The sequence below is a fragment of the Adelges cooleyi genome, unplaced genomic scaffold (assembly GCF_023614345.1).
Source record: "Adelges cooleyi isolate 19-005CV unplaced genomic scaffold, UGA_ACOO_1.1 ACOO_flye_CR_arks_rails_tigmint_CR_PRNA_376, whole genome shotgun sequence".
NCBI lineage: Eukaryota > Metazoa > Arthropoda > Insecta > Hemiptera > Adelgidae > Adelges > Adelges cooleyi.
In genome coordinates, this window is record NW_026096053.1 from 2,925,127 (window position 1) to 2,950,936 (window position 25,810).

At 31.4% G+C, this 25,810-nt stretch overlaps 2 protein-coding genes across 2 annotated transcripts in view; both read right to left on the minus strand.

Annotated features, from left to right (window-relative positions):
• Nucleotides 1-25,810, minus strand: part of LOC126840789 (ADAMTS-like protein 1) — a 204,442-nt gene that overhangs the window by 139,979 nt on the left and 38,653 nt on the right. The gene's annotated exons all lie outside the window — the stretch shown is intronic.
• On the minus strand, nt 4,256-9,310 carry LOC126840791 (uncharacterized). Its single transcript, XM_050576735.1, has 2 exons — nt 9,153-9,310; nt 4,256-9,072 (listed from the first exon to the last, which is right to left on the minus strand). Exon 2 carries the CDS (start codon nt 8,903-8,905, stop codon nt 6,185-6,187), a length of 2,721 nt encoding a protein of 906 aa, XP_050432692.1. The 5' UTR covers nt 8,906-9,072; nt 9,153-9,310; the 3' UTR covers nt 4,256-6,184.

Consider the following 25,810-nt stretch of genomic DNA (forward strand, 5'->3'; position numbering starts at 1 on the left):
TTAATAGTAACTAGTGCCTTTTTTTTAAATATAATATTATTAAACCAAATTTAGCATCTTTATTGATAGATATATTAAATAAAAACTATACACAATAGATGCCTACAATTGATTTGCTACAATATTCAATCAAATACTCGAAAAATCAGATTTTAACAGGTAGGAAAAATTTTGTTAGTTATTTACGTTTAGAATATTGTTAAACTTTTTTTAAAAGGTAGACACATCGTACAAAATCAAACTTGTTTATATGTTCTTTTTTTAAAATACTAGTAGGTACCTAAGTAATTATAATATTAAAATCAAGTTTAAATGTATGATATTATTCAAAATATTAAACTAAAAAAAACGGAACTTCAGTGAATCAACATTTACTTCATATTTTAATATTATTTGATTAAATCGAAAATCGAATAATTCATTTTTTAAAGACTACTTTATTGTTCTGTCATCATATTTTTAGAATTAATCTTTATTCCTTTATAAACCACATTTTTAAATCGTTTTCGCCTTCGATAACTAAGCAGAGGCAAATTTAAAAGTCTTGTACATTTTATAATATTAGAACTTCTAATCTATTCTTTATAATTTGTATACGGTTTTATATTTGAGACTAGACTAACGTATTATATAATTGATGTTATATTATTTACTTAGTAATGAAACTAAAATATAGTGCATCAATCATGTACACATAAGTACTAGTACAATTGTTTGTAGGCATAATGATTTTTAAATAGTTGAAATATTAACTATAAAAATCGTTTAATCATCTAAACTAAAATATACCTACAAAACATTGCATTGCAATATGTCTACTGTCTAGACTCTAGTACACTATCGTATTATTTGATTAGTCAAAAAACAATAATGTATGTTTTAAATAAATTTTCTGACAAACAACAAAATAAAAGAACATAAATTATCAGATTCAGCAAAATATATTATAAAAAAATTAATTCTTCATAAATTGGCAAACGACAAAAAATATTGTTTTTTGAATATTACAAAAAAATGCTGTACAAACTTATTCTTAACACTTGGTTTTAACGATTACACACGTTAAAATAAAATCATCAGTAATAAGTCATTGAATTACTGTGGGATAATAGAAGAAATACTTTTTATTAAATAAGGTTTTCTTAGTTTTAACTAAAATATATCTTATATGTCTTAGCCAACACTACAATATTTCCATGCAGATCAGACGACCTGAATTCTATTTGTTTTTTTCTACGAGTTTTCGAATTGAACTCGATGATTTCTATTTTTTCAACATTCCATGTAGGTGGTACTAAATTCAACCGCTATATGCCAAAATCGAGAGCCTAACATAGAATCAGTTAAAAATCATATCATATCAAAATATGTATAATGTATCTAAAGCACAGTCCACAAAAAAAACAAATCCCTTACGGTTAATATAGTAGTAATATATAAAATCTAAGATTGTATAATAAGATATAATAGGATTTGATAGTAATTTTAATAAATACAATTATAAATATATTATTTCCAAAGTAAAACTCAAAAAAAAAGGTTGATTAATTTTATTTTAGCTTAGGTGCGGAGCTGAGAAGGTATTGTTTTTACAATGATGTTTTTTATTTTTTATTTTTTGTGCCTGGACCCACGATATCTCGTAAACCGCTGAACCGATTTCTTCGTGTAGCAACTTTACAATTATACCACTATAACTGGTTTGAACATACTATCCATAGCTTCGCATCGAAGCGTTTATTTAAAAGTGATTTTATCACTTTCAGCTATAATAAAATCTGTAGACCTGTGACCTCACCGTCCCCACTATGCCCCGACCCCACTGTACTGGCTTTTTTAATTTCGTTATTACATTATGTTAGCATGCATATCTAAATTAATATGGAGGTAGCTAGATGAGAGATTCCAAAAACCCCTCCCTAAATTATCTTGCAGAAAGAAGAAAAAATTACATAGACCTAGAAATATCATTGTATGATAAAAAACCAGAAATGATTCGCATAGATCGTTTTTTCATAATTTTAGAAAATCTTTAACAAGTCAGGTAGGCCATGAAATTTTAAAGGACCTTGAGTTTTTCGTCGTTAGGTTCACATTATTATAAAGCAAGCTCAATATGGGTAGGTATCTAAATAGTGTTTACAGTCTGTTGAACGTGTACACATTTTTTATATAAACGGTTAGGTACAATACTTTTCATTTATGTAAACAGTGGAAATAGAAACGCACATCAAATCGCATAAACAGGCGTTTTTCTAAAAGAAAAAACTCGTGTTTTCGAGTTAACGCGAGAAAAACAATTTGGGTTTTCGATACGGCAAAAGAATTCGATCAACAATATTTAAATTTAAAAAATCCTACGTTTGAACTCAACGTGAACTATTTAAACACGTTCGCCGATGTGCGAAATAATACAAAAAACTCACTTTCTAACGATTCAAATAATTTATACATATTGTATCATTTTATGAATCGCCCTATGTATATATTATACAACCCGTGGAGACTTATTGATATATTTTTTTGACATTTTCATGTCTTAGCTCTGGCACATAACCGAAAAAAAGCGTTACCACACGGAGATGGGGTTGGGGACGGGAGATGGGGGTGAGAATTAGCCGGTACATAACCGAAAAAAAGTGTTACCAAAAAAAACGTTACGCTGTTATCTGATATGAGATAAGAGATATGTTGTACGTTCAACGTTCAACGTTCAAAATAGAAATGAATAATAAATTCAAAATAGTTTAATTCTCTATGTTAAGTTACTTTTGGCCAGATAATTAACACTACAATTTTAACCAGAAACTTGATTGTACATAATTTTTTAACCTCCTTGGCCTTATGCTGTAACTGGAAGCTCCATGTATTTTTTTTTTTAAATTATAATTCCACAACTAATCTAAATTTATTTGGTACTTCAACGAGACATGAAAATGTTCTAGCGTGGTTGCAGGCTCAGCTGAAAAATGGCTGATTTTTTTTTTATATAGAATTTGATACTGTTTTCATCATAGTTCAAATATGAGATGAGTACAGTTGGGTTTAAGTTTTTTTTTTAATTTTTAAATTTTCAAAAAAAAAAAATCTATTTTGTTGATGGTAGTAAAATAAGAAAAAAAATAGTTAATTTTGCCTTAGTAAAATTTGATTGTCTGTTTGATTTAGGAGTAAAGCGACGATTCCCGATCAGTGTAGTACTTTGAGCTGCTTATAAATATATATTTATAAATAAATAATCTTGCAGGTGTTTTCATTTTGTTTTTTTTTTTATTTCGATAAAATTGTCAACGTTTAATGATTTGTTGTAAACTTGGAATTTTTAGTATAAAAAGAAAAGCCGTTGATTTTAGAATATACAGATAAGCGATGCTATAGACCAAAATGGCGATCACAGATATATGTATAGATTATTAACTAGTGAAAAGATTTGAAGTCAACGTCGGCCATATCTGTGGGATTTTCATGTGTGTGTAAAACATCTACTCAAAGATGTTTACTTAACGTTAACTAAGATACTATCTTAGTTCGTGGTATAAAATAAAAATTATATATTTAAACAATTGTATATGTTAGAGATGTATTGTGTTTTGTTATAATTTTTATTTTGCATGTTGTATTGTAGTATGCTGTAATTTTTCACAATAAACGATGTGGGCGGACTTGAAGCAATACCTACTCATAAAAACAAATAGCTTAACTACACCAAAAATACAAAAACAGTAATGTTTATTTAGGCTTACGTCAGTAGAGTCTGTACTCAGATGCGTACATTGTACTTAGTACACCAATAAAAAAAAAACACTTGATAAAGCCACCGTAGTTTTACATTATTTATTACATATTTTGATTTTTCGGCTAAAATGTAAATAGCATGCCTAGTGAAACAACATGTTCAGTATTTGTTCGATATAGTCGAATCCTATTGTTCTTTTTTACCAATATTTATTTTGTAAGTACGCACTATATCGTTGGATAGATTTGCTAAATAAACGCTTTTTTTGTCCATACGTGATTCGTAGTTGGAAAAGGCAGAAATCAAAACATTAAAACAGCGCCAACTTCGTATACCTGCTATAATTATTTTTCTTCTTTAAACATAACATATATCAGGAGCAATGTAAGGCAAAAAAATGAAGCTATTAAAATGATTTATTTATTAAACATACGTCGCAAAGGATCAAGTACAGTAAAATAATGTGACACATAAAAAAAACATATAAACTAAGAATTTATAAAAATTTAGGAAAAATCTCTAAAAGCAATGAACGGCTAAACAATTAATTATTGAGAATAGTGGATGCATATAAACAAGACTTAGTAAAATATTAGGGAAGCCATCAGGACCAAAAAAAGGATCAGACATTTTTAAGACTAATAAAAATATGCTTAAGGCCCCTGGATACCGATCATTTTTAAGGAGTTTTATATAGGCAATATTTAAAAGAAAAGTGGTTTTAATAAATTTCGAAAATGTCAATTAATTAACCGGTTAATTTGTATAAACTTTATGGTATTATTTTTAATTTAAATTATTTTGTCTATGAGTAAAAGCCATTTTAGTCACTATAATAGTACATTTTTTGTTCATCGCACAGGCTGAACCAGTGGCCCGATAAGTAATCTAAAAACAAATTTTAATTCGTCATGTAGTTTACTTGAGACCGATCAGCGTACTTTTTTGATATCTCATTTCTGCTACGCATAAAACACGTTTGAACATTTTATAAAATTTCAAATTTTAAAATAAAATTTGGAAAGGGTTGAAATTAAAAATTAAAAAAATACTCTGACCGATCTCAAGTAAACTTCATGACAAATTCATATCTGTTTTTAGATTGCTAATCGGATCATTGGTTCGGCCTGTGCAATGGACAAAAAATGATGTGTTTTGGCTGAAAAAACGGTCGGTATCCAGGGGCCTTAATTGAGAACGTAATGGTGGACAGATCGATGATGTTATTAGTACTTATCAGTATAAACTAATAAATAATAATATTCAAGACAGTGAAGTCGAATCAGATATTTAATTTGAAAATTAATAAACCACTGTCAAACAATTTGATGCCAATTATTTATAATTCGTCTTTTTCTAGTTCCGTGGTACACCATTTGGCTACCATCTCGTTCTATTGTCTTTATTTGTTGACAAATCGTTATCTACTCTATTCAGGACTTAATACAAGGTGATCCGTCTGGCGTACAACAATATCTTTTTAAAAAAATTGTGTACATTTTCTTTTTTGGAAAAATGTTTGTTTATTTTAGTTGTATTTACGCTCTAGTAGTATTTTCCATAGCTCAATCAACTTTTGAAATTTAAACGGTAACGTATATTTTTAATTAACTTTTCAATTAAAAAAATTATATGTTAAATGTTGACTAGTCGATAACCAGTTTTGAATAGTTAATTTTGAAGTTATGACGATCAAAATTTAGGACTGGACGTGAAATGTGGTTGAGTAATGCGCGAGAATAATAATAATACTACACTCCTTTCTCAAACCCTTTCCTACAAACCTTCCTCCCGTCCTAAATTTTAAACATTTTACTTAAAACACCTATCGCATCGAAGCTAAAAATAATTACCTATTCAAACCCAGTTATCGATCATTTAAAGTGTTTAGTAAATTATTTTAATTTAAACCTTAACAAAACATATAAGTTACCATTTCAATTTCAAATAATGATAGATATACACAGTTTTTAAAAAAAGTAAAATAAGATTCTACGTTAAATAAATTCCTAAATATTATAACCATTTTTTTTACTTTTAAGTTTTTCTTGGCTAGCATTTCTCAGTCTAGATCTATTTACTTATTGTGTCTACAAACGATCGACAAAATTGACCAATTACAAATAAATATTAAAACTACGTGTGTTATAGTTAAAGAATTGTTGTATTATAATTGTTTTACAGCCAAAAATTTAATTATTTTGAAATACAATGTAAAGGTCTGAAAAATTACAGCGGCACAACAAAAACTTGGAAATATAACAAATAAATTGATAAGTTACGAGTATTTTCACTATTTTGTTGGTTATTTTTAAACTGGTCATTACAAATATGTCAAGTTTTACAATATTTTACTCATTTTAATCCTTATAAATTAATATAATTGTTAGCATAATTGTTATAATATTTATATAACATTAACAAATATGTATATATAAAGAAATGGTTTTATAATGTTACCATCATGCAATTTTTAACGCAGTTCATGTCCTTTTTAACAAACATAATCCATTCGTCCGCAAATTCTTCCAATGGTGTAATATACTTGGCTATACCCTCTATGCCTTTATCTCTGATTATGTTGTATTGTTTCAAAGTAGAATAGTATCCTTTTTCATCGATATCGTAAGAAGCCAATTCTCTGTCAATTTTTGTTTTCAAAATCTTTGACTTATCTTGGGAAATGTTGTCGCCTTCAAAAGACCAGAAGAAAGTATTAATAATGAATTTTAGAGATTCAGGTTTGGAACCGGGGTACACAATTTCACCGACGTATTTAATTTTCGATAAGATCAATTGCTTATATTCTGTAGTGAAAATCCCTGATGGCCGATTGGCAGCTTGGAAAATATTAAGTATGTAACCAAAAAGGATGGCCATCAAGCTATTCTGGACCAAACCCTGATACTTGGTCAACGATTCCAATTTAAAATTTGTTACAACCATCGTTCGGATGGTTTCAAGTGTTTCAAATGATTCGTTCCACTTGAACCTGAATTTTTTAATACAATTCAACGGACTATTTTCGTGATGATTGTTGTTTACGAGTTTTTCAAAAGTAGCATTATTCATACTGACCTCGCACTCGTCGATCGCCGTAATATTTTCTAGAATGGGGAGTTCATTGTCTATCTCGGTTATAAACGACTCAAATGGATGGAACCATAAGGTCTTGAAGGTTTGTAGCCTAACTTTTGGCTCGTCGGGCCAAATTGTTTTTTGATATTCATTGATGACGCAGTTTTGTACTATGTAAATCTCCATTTGGTTTATGATCAACAAAATCAACCGTTGAAACTCGTCTGATCGCCATAGATCATACTTGCCTTCAGCGCTCATTCCTTTATCGTTTACGTAAACTTTTAGCAAAATCAATGCGTTCCTGAGGTTGACGGTTTCCGGTTTCAGTAATATTAACATATGGCGAAACACCACTTTCACTAGCTTTGGCAATAGAGGTTGAAGATTTTCCGCAAAATGTTTTATGCTCCCAACGATCATTTGAGAGAACCTCGCCGGAAAATTCGCTGAAACAAATTCGTTATACATCTTAAACAATTTAATGACTTTGAAAGACAGCCGGCAGAATTTCTCATTTGACCGATTGTCGGACACATCGGAATTTGTGAGGTTTATTAACAGTTTGGGCAGCTCACAAATGGAGGGGCTCCACATTAAGCCATTGTTAAGACTGACTCTTAGGATAGGTTCCTTATTATTTATTATGTATCCTTTGAATTCATTAAGGGTCTGTAAGCAGTTTTTTGGGTCCACATTGACTTGGTTGTCTTCAGCAAAGTCTGCAATGGCATTTTTCATTTCTAATTCCAGTAATTTAATAACCTGCTGTTCGTTCACGTTTCGCTTGTTTTTTATGTATCCCAAAATCGTTTCCAACGTCTCAGTTGTCTCCTTTGGCAAAGCGAAACGGACTTTTTCAAATATAACTTTCAAATCTTCCCAAAATTTTGGATTTTTATTAGACTTGATATAATTACGGATATTTAAATACACCGACCCAAGCGTGGTGTTCTTTGCTTCAGTCTGACTATTACGTAGGATAATAGCATTACATGCCACAGTGATAGCCTCAACGTTTATACTGCTAAAATTCAACCATACTCTTTCCAACGAACTCAGATAGCTTTTCTTGCATTCTTCGTCAGTCTTCACTCCTCTAAGAGAAATGCAAGCTTCTTTAATAGCTGCCAGTTGAAATTTTTTCAATCCGGGCCATAAATTAGTCAACGTGGGTAAGTAGGTCGACGGACACAGTCCTTCGTCTGCCAAATTTCCATGCACTTTAAACGTCGCCTCGATAGTATCTGATACTTCTTTGTAAAATAACTGAGCGACCGCTTTCAGTGTTGCTTTTTGAAAAGCCGCGAGTTGATTAGTGTCGTACTGATATTTAACTATGTCAACTATCTCTGTTATCTCTTTAACATCGTTCGACCAACGGATCCGTGTTGAATAACCTTCCGGCTGCTGTGAATTGAGGAATAGCCACACAGCATCTAAGTCGGCTGTCGTGTGAACAATGTCGAGGTCTGAACCTTTAAACCCAAGATCGGCAAAATATTCAGAATTAAATGTACTCACAAAACTTGTCGTTGAGTCGCTAAGACATTCAATATACGGTTTCGGTAGTTCACTATTTATACATAAAGACCTCACTCGTAGACACCGTTTGTTGATTTCACTTAACCATAACGGTTGATGTGCTGGCACACAATGGCTGACAGCAAATGTTTGTACTCGGAGGTCAACCAACAATGTCAATCGTTCGATTTCTTCAATTTTGTTTTCAACTTTGATGTGCAAATTATTTTCTGTATACAGTTTAAGTGTCATCAAAGCGACGTAAACTTGTCTAAAGTCTGTCGCTTTCTGCGACATGTGATAAAAATGGGTTAAACTACTCAACATGTTCGTTACCATGGATTTGGTGCATTTTATAGCTTCTATTAATAAAGTTTCACAACTGGACTCACCGTTATTATACTTCGGATCCTTACACTCGGCAATAATGCATTGGACTAATGTAACGTATTCTCGTATTTGTTTTGCATACTCACAGCTCAGCATGATTGAAATAGGTCGTACTACTAAATGATCTGTACATTCTTTTGAGATATCTATCGGAATAATTTCTCGGTCTAAGTACATAAAAGCATGTTCCGTTTGTATGAGTTTGCCATCGTATATGATACGATCGCTAACATTTTGTACTCTGCTCCATTTAGGCTGTTTGATCAACTCGTTCAATTTCACAGCTGCATTCAAAGTGCTGAGAGTGTCCTCGGACAGAACAAAATGGTTAAAGGGAGTCCATACTGTAAAAACCAGTAACAAGTTAAACAAAAACGTTGAAAACATGACTGTAGTGATATGAGATAACCATTAATACACGCACATCATTCGCCTTGTGAGTTATACCATAGTTTATAACTTTTATTTTTATTTACGTTCTAAATTTTTAGACATTTGTAATGGTGGCAAATTAATGGTATTAATATTGGTTTGACACCATACTGTTCGGCAAAACAATCACTTTGAATATATTGTTTTCGCCGTTTCTTAAAATGTAGGACTACTGGTATTTAAACAGCACACATTTTTATAGACGTGTAGGATAAAAAGTTTCTGTTTGTTTTCGTATAAATCATCCCGCTGTTTTTCATCGCATGAATTCGTAAACACGCTTTAAGTTTTATGTCTTGTTTGTTTTTCTCGTAAGCAACATATGTATTGTTCCTTTTGGTACTTCCAATTTTGTTAGACTCCGTGAATTTGTAATTAATAACTGAACACAATTGCTTATTACTAGTCTTAATACCTATTCAATAACTGATACAGCGTCGGTATAAATATGTATATTATGTAGTTGGGTCGAGTAATAATAATAATAATAATAATAATATACTATACGTGCCATTACGATGATCATGATAGATCATATTTCATACCATTTTATCATAGGTTTATCAATATAATGTTTCACACTATTCTAAAACGACCATACATGTGCTATCCAGATTTTCAGAAATATATTTCCAGATTTGTTTTACCTTTATAAAAACATTAAAAAATCGTATTGTTAGTTTGTACAGTAGAATTTCCCTGATTTGTTAAATTTATTTAACATTATTAGTTAGCTGTATTTACATAAGACCTAAAAAGTGCAATTAATTCACTTATTACATAAGTTTATCTTCTACTTATCACTAATCTAGATGGGTAGGTTGAGAAGGGTCTTTGCACAATGGTTTGGCCAAATAAATAATTATTCGTTTATCTAAATTCCGGCCGTATTAAAAAAATAGACGCCAGGGGGAACCCAAAATTTGCCCCCCCACTCCCAAAAAAAAAATTGGTTATAAAGAGTACATTGTTGTTTCTTTATTTTCTGTACTTTGCACAAGACTAAAATTGGTCGTATGCTAAAGCCACAATACACTATTTTTGGTCACTTTTTTTACATTTTGACATATACAAGAAAATTATAAGTTATAACTAGTTAAATATAGAGAACGTTCAAATTTCTCACTTTCTGTCTACCCTACAAGCATTAAAAATTTAATTTTAATTTTAACGATAAAAATTATATTTCTTATAGTTATTTTAGAAACCAGCGCAATGTATTAAGTGTTTGATTATAGAACTATTATTTTAGTATTATTAAACAGTAACTAATAAGCATTCAGGGTTTGATGAAACTCAAATTACACTTTATAAATAATAGGCGTAGCTAGTTTTAAGTTCAGAAAAGCGGCTTACAGAATTTTTTTTCAGAAGTTCATTAAACATAAAAAAACAAACATCATGAAAATTCATTTAGATGTGAGTAAGAACTTAGTGGGAGTTAAACCCTTAAAACCTCTCTAAATACATTGTAAACATAAAATATAACTCAGGCTTCACCAATATATTATTTTTAAAAATGTATAAAAATCATAATAATATAAACATAAAAATATTCAAAAAGTTTATAATTTTATAACATTTGAGAATTATTAGCTTCTTTCTAGGGTTTTCTAAAATTTGCTGTGAAAACGTTTCGATGCAAATGATTTAATAATATCATCGTAATTAATTGTTTTGGTTATGGATGACTCTATATTTATTATGGCTAAACTATTTATTCTTTCTGATGACATGGTTTATCTTAAATACGTTTTAATTCTTTGAAATGTAGAAAATGATCTTTCCGTTGAACAGTTGGTATCAGGAGTACAAAAAAACATTCGGAGAGCAACGTACACACATGGAAAAGTAGTTTTTTTTCCTTAATGAATTTACTCATTTTATTTATGTTATTTGGAGGGTTTTTATTGTTAATTGTTTTAACTAGCTCTGAAAATGACCACACTCATTTTGTTTCCATAACTTTCATTTATTATTTCCACTAATGCTTTTTTTATACAGCTTCAGTTTTTTTAAACTGTGGCACGTGACCCTAAACTCAAAACCAAAATGTTGCCGCCCTTAAACCTCTTTGTAATATTTCTGCTAGGGCAACTGCCCTTCCGAGCCCTCCCTTAAATATGGGCTTGGTCACTCTAAATTATTATACATATATAAGTAAAAGCATCTAAAACTGTCAAACATTGTTGAGATAAATTCTAAGGTGTTAGTTTTAAAACTTTTTGTTATTTATCGGGTGTTTTGAGCTGACCTAGTTTTTTATGTAGATTACTAGTTTAAGAAAAATATGGAAACAATAAGTTTTATTTTCGCATTAAAAACCGTTTACAACCGCTAAAACAATATTATCTGAACTTGTTTTTGTGAATTTTCAATGTTATGAGTTCAGTTGTATTTGTCTTACCTGGGTTTTCAATTTAAAAATGTCGTTTGTTTTGTTTAGTCAAAATAATAGTTTGGTCTTTAGGGCAATGCGTAGCTGGCAAGATGTTGTTTTTACAAAAATGTGTTGTTATTGTATTTATTATTTGTCTGTTTTTTGTGTGTTTGGTCCACGATATCTCCTAAACCACTGAACCGATTTTTTTCATGTAGCAAGTCTGTAGATCTGACATCGTACTTGAATGATACTTTATTGATCCAAAGACTTAAAAAATTCATGCCTATCTCATCAAAATCGAGAAAAACACCCAAATCATTACATATCATTCAACTAAAAATTACAGCGCGCTATAACTTATTCAAAAATAGTCGTAAACGTTCCGAACTAAACAATATACGTTAAAGAACCAAACAATTATCAAAAACCATTTTCCTTAAAAAGGATGACCACTTCTTCTTTACTTCAATTTTTTTAGCGTAGTTTTGAAACTTATTTAGGTATTCAGTATATATATTATATATATAAATTTCTCAATAATCTTTACACAACAATATTATAGTATATCCAACTATTTTGTAGGATATTTCAAACCATTTACTATAACCAAATTATTTTTTCCCATGATACAATAAATATACCCCAAACCAACTTTAACCAGTATATACATAGGTGTTTTCATTTTTGTATAAACTATTTTGCTTCGATGCCAAACATGTTTATCTTTATAATGTACACACTAGCTGAAAGTACCCAAAGCAAATAGTTCGTTGACATCAAAGTATTCTAAAAAATATGGCCTAGAAACAAAACAAAATATTCAATTATTAATTTTATCATTATATTCATTCTAACTCTGACGAGCGAAACATATACTTGAAACTTTTTATTCGTTTTTTGATTTTTTGGTTTTTATGCATTTCTCGTGGATATGCAGTGGACAATAATGATCGTGTGGCTTTGTTCAACAATTTAGTGATGCAACCCAAATGGCAAACGTTCAAGGCGGTGAACATTATAGATCAAGGCGAGACTATTAATATTGACAAGGTCCTCAAACCAGAAGGCGAAACAACAGATGTGTACGACCAAGTGACCGATAAAAAAACACGACACCTGTCGCTTATACTAAGTTGTGTGTATTCCAGAAACATAAGGGAATTCATTACTTATGCGCAGTTGTTTATCGAAAAATGCTTGACCGAAACAACTGATGGCTCCGCCGATTATATTCTCAAATGCACAAAGTCTGTGTTAAAAAATGTTTTCGACGCCGGTTCCATGTTGTCACATATGTTAAACTCGCTGACATGGTTTCACCGCATGACACCAAACTTTACCGCGAACAACTCATTGTACGGAGATTTGATGACGTTTAAATTACTTACCGAGCTCGAACACAGTAAGAATGTTTCTTTCATAAACGGCGAGGACGGGACAGATTTAGAAAAAATAAATGCTAAACTCCGTAAGCTCTCAATGGCTTTGCACAATATTGACAATCAAGTACAGACTTTCACTCTCCATAGTTGTCAGGGTGAATATGTCTTTCGCATAAACTACCTAAAAAAACCAGAATGAACTTATCAGAAAATTTAATAAATCTCAAAACATACCCATGTATACTAAGATCGGCGAGAGGATGGAACCTTATATAACATATTTCAACTCAGAATATCACACATCGCTAGGTATAGACAGCAATGCAGAATCGTGCAAGACCACAACGGTATTTGATATAGATTTAATATGGCAAGCACTACATTTACAACAACCGACCGGTCAACCTATAAATATTTTCTGGTTCGATAACATTACCGAGATAACCAAAACTGTAGCTGAAGTTAAATCGCAAGACAAAGCGTCAAATCTAGGCGCTCTTCAGGCGTCCACGCTACAAGCCGTGACAGATATGCTTTATAAAAAAATGCTTGACACTGTTGAATTCTCGTTGAACATCGAGATGGACGATAGGTTGTGTCCGAACAACTTTTTAAACACCTTGCGAAATTACTGGTTGGAATTGACTAAGGTGGACTTAATTAAAATCAAAGACGCATGCCAGGGTATCAGAAAAACAAAAGACAAACAATGTTGTCAAACCTATTTTTTTAATAAGCTTAAAAGTAGAAGGTTAAATTTTACTGAGATAGATATTGGGGCTATCGAGGCTGCGTGCTCGTCCGTATTTAGTGCAAATAAAGTTGAACTCGATGACAAATTGAAGAACTCGTTTCACAATTTACAATCGTCGGAGTCCAAAAAGGATTTTTGGACGAACTTGCTTAAAATTCTGAGGAAAACTCATGTCCTAAAATTACCAGTCGAATTAAGAACCACGTAGGAAATCCTCGATACGTTCATTACGGAAGCCATGCAAAACGACCGCTTAAGTGAAGCCGAAAAAGACGTTATAGGGCTATTGGAAATAGGATTAAAACATTTCAGCATCCACACCGCAAAAGAAACAGCTACAGTGTCTGATGACATTGCATTGGATTCGTTCAACAGCTTTGTCGAAGGTATAGTTGATGTTCAGATTTCGATCGCAGCTGTCAGCGAAAGCAATGAGCTCCTTAAGACTACTAGCGGTGTCGAACGAAATGAAATTGCCATGTACGCTACTGAAATTGACAATTCAGCTGATAAAAGTATGTGTACCCTTACGACGAAAATGATTTCTTTTTTCACCCTCTACGATGCTCATTTGCGAGCATGCCTCTCGCTAATGGTACAAAAAGCGAAATGTTACAGACAAGTTGACCCCATTTTTGAGGCATGGAAAAATGAGTTCTCCAAGATACAGAGATATGTGTTCGAACTTATAGAACGTTCTAGGAAAGTTGAAAATGTGAACATACGAAACGCACTATTGTTAATTTCGTTACATTTAAATGACGTGATGAAAAAAGATAGCCTGATATTTTACTATAAACCATCTAAGAGACATTCTGTACAATTCAGAGAGCTTTCGATTTTGTTAATACTGAATCAATTAGGAAAATATGTCATCAACAACTGTGGCGCTCTAATGTATAATACTGAAGTATTACAAATCAAAATGCCACCAACAACAAACTATTTAGTTGAGATACAACAAAATAACATAGCATTCATTAGCACGTTGGTTTCCGAAACATATACATCAAACAGCTTTTTATCAAATTGTAATTTAACTATAGAAGAAGCACTATTCACATCACTTATCGTAGAAGAACAACGCCAAGAGAGTCCACTCACCATTATTAAATATGTACCATTTAATTGGAATGGAGAGGTAAAAGAATTATTTTTTATTCAAAATGCAGTCATGAAAAATATCAACCCGACAGCTTTTGCTAAATACCAAAGTTTAATTCCCAACGCTGTTACTTCCGTTATGTTCAGTTACATGTTGAACTTTACGGAAGCAGTAAACAATTTGAGTCTGAACGATGATGACATAGACCAATTGCTACAAAAAGTCGAACATTTCATTGAAGTCGTTTTTCCAGGTTCCGAAAACAGTTTTGTCAATTATATTTATCACCTATTTTCCTGGTTTTTGAAATACAATAGCATTTCTCAAGATAAAGCATACATCTTAAAAACTAAAGTTATTGAACAAGTGACACGATTTGGAATCGACTTTCACCAATTATACGAAACCTTACAAAAAAATAAAATAATATATGATATTACAGAAAATCCTGAGCTTTCATACATAGCTGCAATGACTAGTTTTGTAGACGACTTTCTTGAATCATACGAAAAGCTGTTTGAGTGCGTAGCGAAGTACATGACACTTAAACTGTAGTTTCATATTGCTTTATTTATGTTTACGTCTTATTAATACCTAGTCATTATATTATTATTCAAATAAATACTAATTTGTATCACTGTCATAATTAATAATTTCATTTATCAATTCTATATTTTATCGTTTAAAAATCATCTTAATGTCTGTAACACTATTTAACGATTCAATGAACTTATGAAAATAAATGTTATTTTATTAATGTATTTTTTTTTTAGCTCAGCAGGCATTTATAAGTGTTTATTCCATCAAAAACTGTCATCCGCTTTTCAATATCTTGGTTGTCTCAGTCTCAGTCGTCTCTAACCATGACGAGGTTTTAAAAATGCTATCCATCTTTTTATTTCTTCTTCTTCGTATACTCAAGCTTCCGTGTTTAGTCCATTTATATTCTTTAAGACTATTTTTGTTTTTAATACACTACTTACAAGTGTATAACATACACATTGTCAAAAAAAGAAAATTTAAAAAAAACCATATTGCGTAGAAACAAAAGTAAATTGTAATTTTTTTTCATATTACAATCGAGGTTTTAACTTACACTATATATTAGTTATTAGTAAATTAATTATACATAGATTTTTTTTTAATCATACAACCCAAAGCTAAACAATATTATGCGAGACAAATTTCAAAAACGTGTACTTGGGCTAATTTTTTTTTTCATGGTGTCGCTGAGCATAAAATGAAGTTTGGTATTTGTTTCTGTAAGCAGCACGTGTATTGCTTCTAACATTAGTTATAAATAAAATTATAGGTATTTATCAATCAATCAATGCTTTAAATCATTCACTGAAAATATGAATTTAAAGGAAAATCATTTTTGTCATATTTTGGACAACACGAAAAAACCCACTTTTTAAGTTATAAACTCAATTTTAATGACTTTCTAATACTCAAAAAAAAAATCTAAATTTTTTCAGAAAGCTGAGATCATTTTACATTATAAACTGATTAATTAATCATTTTTGTTGGTGGCTGAAGATAATACAAAAAAAAACATAAAAACGAGGTGTCAAGACAAAAACTCAAAATACTTTTTACGACCAATATGGCCAAATTCTTAAGTTCAAAAATTTCATAAATGTTAATAAATACGAGTACTTGATATAAAAAAAAAATTATTTTTTCGGGGTTAAAATGAAATAAGTTTTATATTAATTTGTATTGGACCTAAAACATTCTGAACATAAGCTAAGCTGTAGATTTGGTAGAGTTATGAAAAAAAAAATCATTACATTTAAATGTGTTAACATGGTTTGTTATTAGTGTAATGTAAATAATTTTTTTTTTTGCTAACATTGGTGAAGTGTACACGTCTAATCTGATGGCAATGACTAATGATCTAATGGATTCAGTGTTCCAACATTGATTATAAATATAAGTATTTATAATCAATGCTTCCAATCACGTCTGTTCCCTGGTACCGTGCATATCTCTTATACTAACTCTTGTTAAGACCTTATTAAAACGATTAGGCGAAAGTGTCCATAAACTGTTTGACTTATTTGAATCTCGGAATACACAGTACCTAACAACTTATAGTTTGCAGTCGTCGTTGGACCCCCTTTTAAAAATGAGACAGAAACAACTGTATTTCAGTCACCTTATATTATGTTGCTCTTTACACATACTCAAAATAACGCAACGATTACTAATGTTTATTTTGCTTTAATTAACTAAAAACTATGTGTATTCATTTTGAACTGTCTGCTGTGTGGTTTGGCAGCTCACACTTTTTGGAGTTCCGAATACGGTTAGAGAAAAGTTATATATATATATATATATATACTGCGACAAAAACTAGGTGAATTATTATTATTAGTATTATCATATAAAACATTTATGATAAAATTGTTACCGGTGTTTCAATTAGAGTTTGCATAAGAAAAATATTAAAACATTTTAGATGAGCAGCTTAAAGACGTAATTGCTTAACTTAAAAAGTTATACGAAAACCATCTGTTTAAAGATGACGTCATAAAAAATACTAAGTAACAAACAAAAAGTGTGTTTTTTTTTTTGGCTATTTCCAAAGTTATTGTTGAAAAAATAAGAACACACTAATATGCTATGATAAAATATGTTCCAACCTTACGGGTCTATTTATTTTACAATTTTGGAGGTGATTACTAAACAACTAGACGTCATCACAGACAAATTTTGTATTATTCGAAAATGGGTTTTAGCAAAAAAAAATGTGCTTAAGTAACACTTTGGGTTTTGTTCTAAATATGTATTGTACAGCTGAATTACCTATGTACAATCAAGGCTTGATTTTTTTTTTTTAATTTGTATACTTTAACGTTGTATAATATATTACTTTAACCTAGCCTGACATAATCTATAGTAACAAATCCTTCTGAACCAGCAGTTACACCTAAAAAAAAATTATGTTTTCGAAATTAGCATTTGGATTATTGCTGTTCTTTGCATTGAAAACTAACCATAAAATTACAAATGCAGACGATAATCGCGTTACCAAAATTTTCAACATAACCAACCTACCTGGATGGAGATCTATGCAAAACATCATGATTATAGATGAAAACAATATCATAACCGTAGATGATATACTTGCAATCTTCGAGGAAATCGTCATCATTTCCGAAAAGAAATTCGAAACAATTCTCAGTCAATTATCATTTGTTTTGTCCTGTAAGTATGCTAGTCAAATAAGGGAGTTCATTTTTTTAGTTCAACGCATTACAAGCGAGTGCAGAGAGATAGGGCAAAATGGCACGTTAAACTATTTAGTATATTGTGTAGATATAGTCATTAGCCATATACAACATAATGTCGCATTTGTGGTCTTAGTAATGTTAAACGACTTAATACACATTAATCAACTTTTACAGCATAGTACAAATTATAGGTATTTATACGACGCGTTTATTCCTATCATACTATACTCAAATGAAGTGTACTCTAAATTGGATTTATTAAACAAAGAAGAAAGTCAAATAATTAACGAACTTGACTATATTGACAGATTGCTGTTTGCAGTCGACAACAAAACGCAAACTTTTATAATTGGACATTGTTGGCCATCGCCGTGTTCGTTGCGACAGAGTTTCACGAGTAGAACTTTTAGAAAAAAAAATTTAATTAAACATGTTAGTTATAGCATCATCGATGGGTGTAAGCAATTCTTAGACGACAAGATTAAAATTATGTCTGACGATGTCGCCTCGTTTAACATAATTCCGAGTATTAATTTAGTACTTAACAATTATCTGCCGTCGGAGAAACCAATAAGAGTACGTTGGTTAGAACGAATGTACGATGTACCGACATTTGTGGAAAGAATAAAATCCCACAAAGGAACGGCGAATCAAGCTGTATTTCAGTTATTAATGATACATCCAGTCACCTGTATGTTGTACACTAAAACGTTAAACGCTATATTGTCATTTATCAAACTTACAGAACAATCTAAAATTGTAAAGTCATGTCCGGATATTTTTCTGACAACGTTAAAACAAAATTGGATAAAATTGTGCTTATCAGATCTACCAGCTGTCGGCGAAGCGTGTTTATCCATCAAGGAAATCGACAATACCAAAATATGCCAAAGGGCATTTGAAAAATCGCTAAGAAAAAAATGGCTGAACTTGCATTCGATTAATTCAAAGGCCATTGAAGTGGCATGCGAGGCTACCGTTCAACACAACAAAGAACCATCTATACAAAACAATAATTCGAATGGTGATGAAAATTGCTTTATTTCCAACTTATTTTTTCCTGAACAGAAGACCGATATAAGCTCTAAACAGGCTGAAAATATAAATTTTTGGAACTCTTTGAAAGCTATTTTGTTGAAACTACGTGCTATTAGTTTCCCTGCTGACGTTACTGTAACATTGAACATTGTTGATTACATGATGGATACCATTAATGAACGACAGTGTTGGGACGGAATCGGTGAAGAGCTTATGGAATTATTGAAGACACAAATAAAAGAGGGTTCTGTTGAATGTGATGATGTTACTGCAACGGTCCGTTTTCCCGTGGCTCATTTGAAATCGTTAGACAACTTGGTTGAAGATTTAATCAAGATTAGAAATCCGATTGAACTCATTGGCCATAGTTTCAGCCTACTGCACAACGCCGCAGATATCGATCCAATTCCTGAGCCTAACAAAAATACCGACGATTTAGCAACCACTGAAGTCTGCGATGTCACTATTAAATTAATCGAATTGTTCGACTTGAACCGCGAACTTTTGCAGATTTGTACTAATATAACGACAGCGAGTTTGAGAATAAAGTGTTTTAAGCATATACAAGATATTGGAGTTTTGTTTAGTTCTAAAATCGAATGGATTTCCATTCGGTTATTTTCACAGACGCTTCTGGCACCCAAGATAGAAAACGTCAGCATTCAAAACGCTTTGGTCCTAACACTGCTATACTTAAACAGTGTCGGTCGACAAGCTGAACTCGAACAAAACTACCTGCAAAGGCACTGTGAGCAATACGATCCCTCGTCCGTACCCGTCGAGCAATTAAAAGCATTGAACGGTTTTATCTCTAATCAGCTAGACAACTATGCCATTAATAATTGTAATATTTCAGATCATCAAATTACCAAGTTATACGATTTAAGAACTAACGCTATCCAAGGGTATAGAAATACTATTATCGAAATGTGTAAAGAAATGTTATGGTCGATAGAACTGAACTTTGGGTTGACGATTGAAAATTGTACATTCGGTTTGAGCACTGTGACACACGAAGTGATCGTCAGCAGTCCTAAGGACGAGAATAGTCCTCTGATATGCATAGACCAGTTTGAAATTTCGTGGAACGATAATTTATTGGATATGAAATCTATTCGAAATAAAGTTCTCACCGACATCAACCCGATGTCGTTCGCTAAGTACCAAACGTTGGTACTAAACATTGTCAGTTCTTTACTATTTGGTTACCTCTTGAATATTCTCCAGATAACAGCAGGCGACAATAACAACCTACATTTGTTGGAAATCGCTCTATTAAATTCAAAAATTGACAATTTCGCCAATACCGTGTTTCCGGTATCCAAAATTGATTCACCTAGTTATATAATTAATCTCTTTAAATGGAGTTTGCGACCCGGCTCGATTTCCAAGGAAAAATCTAACATCATAAAAGAAACGATAGAAAAAACAGTAATGTCATACGGTATTGGCTTACCGAAGTACTATGAGATTTTAAAGAGGAATAATATACTACTCGATGCAAATGAAAATAATATTTCTGAAATGGTATTAAATCCACTGATCAATTTCGTAGACGATACACTAAAACCGTTCAAAGAACATTTGTATTGCGTTGCTAAGTATATGACCGTAAGACTTTAGGCGCTGAGTTGGCTTCACGTTTTGTATCACTTCAAATCAATACTAACAAAAGTAGTTATTTATTATTTAATTCAATATTATTATATTATATTAATCGAAAATTGTATTTTAAATAATTAAGTAAAAAAATACGGAGTTATTTAACTCACGTGGTTTTTGTTTGTCAAAATGAATTACTAATTTTTTTTATTGTGATATTGATTGTAAGTAGTACGATAAGACTAGTGTCTAAACCATAAATTACCAAAATTTCATTGTCAAAATATAAAATATATTCTCGTTAGATTTGTTTTAAAAATTAAAATAAATAAACTTAAAAAAAGTGTTCTTATAAAATTCATTAATAGAATCTTTGAATGATAACTATTATGTATACTATATTATCTATAAGTACGTTATATCAGTTATATAGGAAAATTGAAAATTTCAATTGCAATTAATCTCCTTTAAAATCTAAAATATTTTCTACCTCTTAAAAACACAAACTATGGTTAACTCTAAATTATATTTTTTAGTCTAAGAAAGTACAAAAATGTTCAAAAAGAGACAAAGTATATTTCATAAAACTTGCATGTTCAGCTTTAATTTGATACAAGCAGATATTCGATTATATTTGCATAGTTGAATTCAATACCATTCATATGGGTTTATTTAGTTTATTGGTAAAGTAATAATATAAAACGTTTGCTTTAAAACAAAAAATCTGTTTTGAACTCAATATACAAGTATCATTTACTCTGAATATAATAATTCTCTTGTCACTATAGGCATGCTTAATTTTTAAGAATTATTGTAAAATTTCAGTCAATAATCTTTGATCTGATTTGGATCTGATAATTTAGACTATTAAAATGTATATTTATGCATGTTTAATGTATGTTTAAACCCTTTTGGTGCCAGTAAAATGACCAAATCAAATTTATATATTAGTATACACAACAAATATAATTTATTTAGTGTCATAGTAAAGCTGATTTATCTAAACAAATATTTTAAGTAAATTATTAACCCTAATATTTCTTGTTTTCAGTCTCTAACAATAGTTTATGTATAAATTAAAATATTCATCGATAGTATTATCTATATTTAAAGCTATTTCCATATTCTATTAATTACTAAAATATTATTGTGGGTTCAGATACAATAATTTTACCCGAGCACTACAAAACTGTATAACTGTTATTCGCTTACCTTATATGATTCCTTTGTTTTTGATTTGTTCAAGTGTCTAAAAAACAAAAAAAATGCACATATAACTTGATATTTTATAGTGTTTTTAATCCGTAATAAGACATTGTTTTGAGGATACCTGCTATTTGTCTTAAATCGTGGCCAATCAAGGCATGTATCAAAGCTTAACTTGATACTGGTAAGATTATTTGACCTATATAAGAGTACACTGAGTCAGCTGACTTTTAAACTGATTGAATTGATAAAGAACACATGAACGTAGAAAATTAAAACATTACATCAAATTTACATAGTAAATCCTTTAAAAATGAATAGCTGTATACAAATCATACTTCACTCAGTTATTTACAAGTCTTTTTGGTGTTCGAAAATAAAATCAAAATAATAGATAATTCGTAATTTTTGCCTTGTACCACTGTAAGCATGATAAATAATAAAGTTAGAAACATTATTTACTCAATAAAAATAAATAAATCTATTTAAATATCTTGATCGCAAGAAAAATCATTTTAGTTAGATCTTAATACATTTAAGTATTAGCGAGTTCGTCAAGAAACCATCTCATGGTAGCAGCGTTGAGCCTTCAAGGTTAACACTCATAAACACGCAACATTACCTGTATATTTGTAACACTACACCTTCTGAGGAAGTTACTTGACCAATAACAGTAATTAAAATAGGGTTTCGTGGTCAAATATATCAAAATAAAATAGTGTAATATAAAAAAAAGATACTATTTATAATAAGAAAAATTTAAACAATATAATATATATATATATATCGGTATAAAATGATTTTAATGAATTCAATACACGATTAATGCACACAATACAAACTTGTTAATAATAAAACATTTACTTATGTCACACATCTAGTTAAGGTGCAACATCATATATTGTGCAACGCAGTAAAAATCTTTTGCGAAGGGTGCAAGTTCATAGTTGACAAAGTTGTCCAAAGGTTTCAAAAATGCTTCGTTAATGTCTTGAACAACATTGTACTCAACAGTGTTATAGTTTAAAATCGTATAGTTGTACGCGGGCAAATCAATACCAAATGATTTCAATTTATTTTCTATGGTTTCTATTAAAAACATCAGCACGCTTTTGTATGTTAGATGTAGATTTAAGTACAAGCGTAGTAGTTTGAAAACAAGACTAGGTGTGCTGCTTTTAGAAACTGAGAAAACGATATTTTCGAATTTATCCAAATTTTGGCGAATAGAGGAAAAATCGTTCTGGCTAAAACTCACTGAAAGCGTAGTTAACGCTTTCAAAATATTTAAAATATATCCGAACAGAATAGCGGTGACCCCGTTTTGTACCAGCATTTGGTACTTGGCAAACAAAACGGCGTTGTAGTCAAATATAACCACTTTTCGAATGTGTTTGAGTGGTCTGTTGATGCCGTTCCATAGAAATGTTATCTCGTCGAAACCTACCAAAGGACTACCGTCGATCCGTTTACCTTCAACTAGTGAGGCGTAAGACGCGTGGTCTATGTCAACGTCACAACTACCAGTGCCATTGGGAAATGTGGTGCGAAATTTAATTTTAAAGCTCGAAATCTTATCGCATTTTGAAAGTAGAATTTGTTTCAAATCTTCCGCCAATGGATTATTGGCCAACAAATTGTCCACCGACACGGTCCTGTACAATCTACAGTTGTTAATGACGTACGACTCTAATTGGTTCACGATCAGTAAATTTAACCGTTTAAAATGTTCCACAGACATATAATTTGTATACGGGCGTTCGCCTACCCCAACGTTGTTTAAATACAAACTAATTAGAACTAAAGCGTTCCGTACGTTTAAATTTTCAGTTTTAGGCGCATTGTGTAACAATAAATAGAAAGTGTTCAAAATTGACGGAAATCGTTTCTTAAATTCTTTCCCGACAACGTTGATACGTTTCAAGCAATCGATACTTGGACAACATAGCGTTCCAAGCTTTTGGTTGATGGTAAAGAACTCGATCAAGTGCACAGTTAAAGGACAAACGTGTTTGACGACTGATTCGTTCGCAGGCGTAACCTCGTGGGTTAATGTAGACTCTTCGAAATCCGTAATATGCCATAACTGACTATTGCTTCTAGATAACCTTTCCACCGAGTGACTGATCGTTATTACCTGTTCGACAAAGTCGTTTAGCAAATCCAAGTACATCTCGCCAGAGTCACCGGCATTGCTTATTGTGATTTCGTCGTCGGCGAAGATCACAGTGTGCTCGTTCAATTCCATCGTCAAAATTCGTTTTATGTCCATGCAAGTATTTTCAAATTGTTCTGTGATATTATTTTCAGAAATGATTTTATCAAGCATATTTATTACAGAGACCATACTTGCGGACATTACGGACAGAGGAAATTTCGTTAAAATATTCTTCAACGTCATATTTTCTCCGTATGAAGTTTTTGAACAATCGAATAGCTCACATACCCTAGTGGCGAAAAATCGAAACAGGATGTCTTTTAATTTTGCCAGAAAGTCTTTTCGCTGCGATAGATTGTCTCGAAAAGTGTTACACAAATCCTCAATTACGTATAACATTTTTTTAAAAAACATTTCGGCCAAAGCATCCAGCGTTAATTTTTGAATAGTCGCATAACTCAATCTACTCTGCCGCATAAATACCTGTTTCATGATGTCCGATACTGGTCTTAATTCGTTTGACCACATCACGGCTGTCGGATTTTTTAGTAAATGCTGTGATTCTAGTATCTGCCAAATAGTCTTCATATCACAAATTGCTGTGTCCGCATTTTTTCCCTCGTGATATTTGAACCCTAGAGTTCTGTTCAACTCGACAATTGCTGATTCCACGTCGATGATCGCCGTTAGACAACCGGTATATGTCCTTTTATTGTGGATCACTTGATCTAGAGTATCTTGATCCATCTTGAGTTTTCTTGACACTTTGTCGAGAGATTCGGCTAAACAATACTTAATCGAATGTGTTTGAAATTTATTGTTGACTGAAGCAAGTAGCCAATCAATTTCGTCCAACTCACTATTAATTTTGGACATACCGACGCCATCCCTAGTATCACTTAAGAATGGCATAACGTTAATCTTGTCAGAATACAGTTTCAGGTTCATCAAAGCGACGTACAACAAGCGATTGTCTGTTTTTTTTGGCGAAATTTCATTGAAGAAAGACAAAATACTCTCGGCCATTGTACCGGCAACGCAACTGATTTCCTTTACGATTTCTCTGGTGCAATTAACCAACATCATCTGGCCAACATTTCTGCCTTCTTCTTTGCACAAATCGATTGCGCTTTGGCCTAACAAGACAAATTTTGTTAAGAATGTGATGTACTTACAACTTAAAAGCACAGAAGCAAGATTTAAACAATCTTCGATGTTAGTGTTTACGCTGCCATCGGCATCGATTAGATGATTTATGGTCAAATGCCTGCCATCTATTAGGATTGCCGTATTTTTTAATAAATTCCATTTAGATATTAAATTGTTTAAGATAATTTCACGTTGACCTACTGCCAAAACATGATATTTACCTAGACATAATGCCACAAAAAAAAACATATAATAGTTAGTTAATTTTATCCACATTTTAAATTTGCTACTTTTAACTGATTATCATAAACAAGATATTATTATTCTCAAACTGAAAAACACATATATTGACGTACTTTATATGCGATTGGTGATAAAAGAACAATAGCTAAACTAACATAAACAAGTGCCACCGGTGGATTTGCCGTTTACAATTGTAAATGGTACACAAAATTCACACATGTGTTTCAAAAGTGGCACAAGTCAAAAGAAGCAAAATTCTTAGTTATCGCCATGGTAAAATTTCGGTGTTAAGTCCTCAAAATATGCAACCATTATATCGAATTATTTTTTCTTAGAGACTTGTATAGTCTCGGAAAGATTATCAATTATGTAAATGTTTTTTAAAAGGCTG

What these genes read in the sequence shown, in the direction of transcription:
- LOC126840791 (XM_050576735.1), bottom strand. Translation starts at nt 8,905, where the DNA reads ATGTACTTAGACCGAGAAATTATTCCGATAGATATCTCAAAAGAATGT.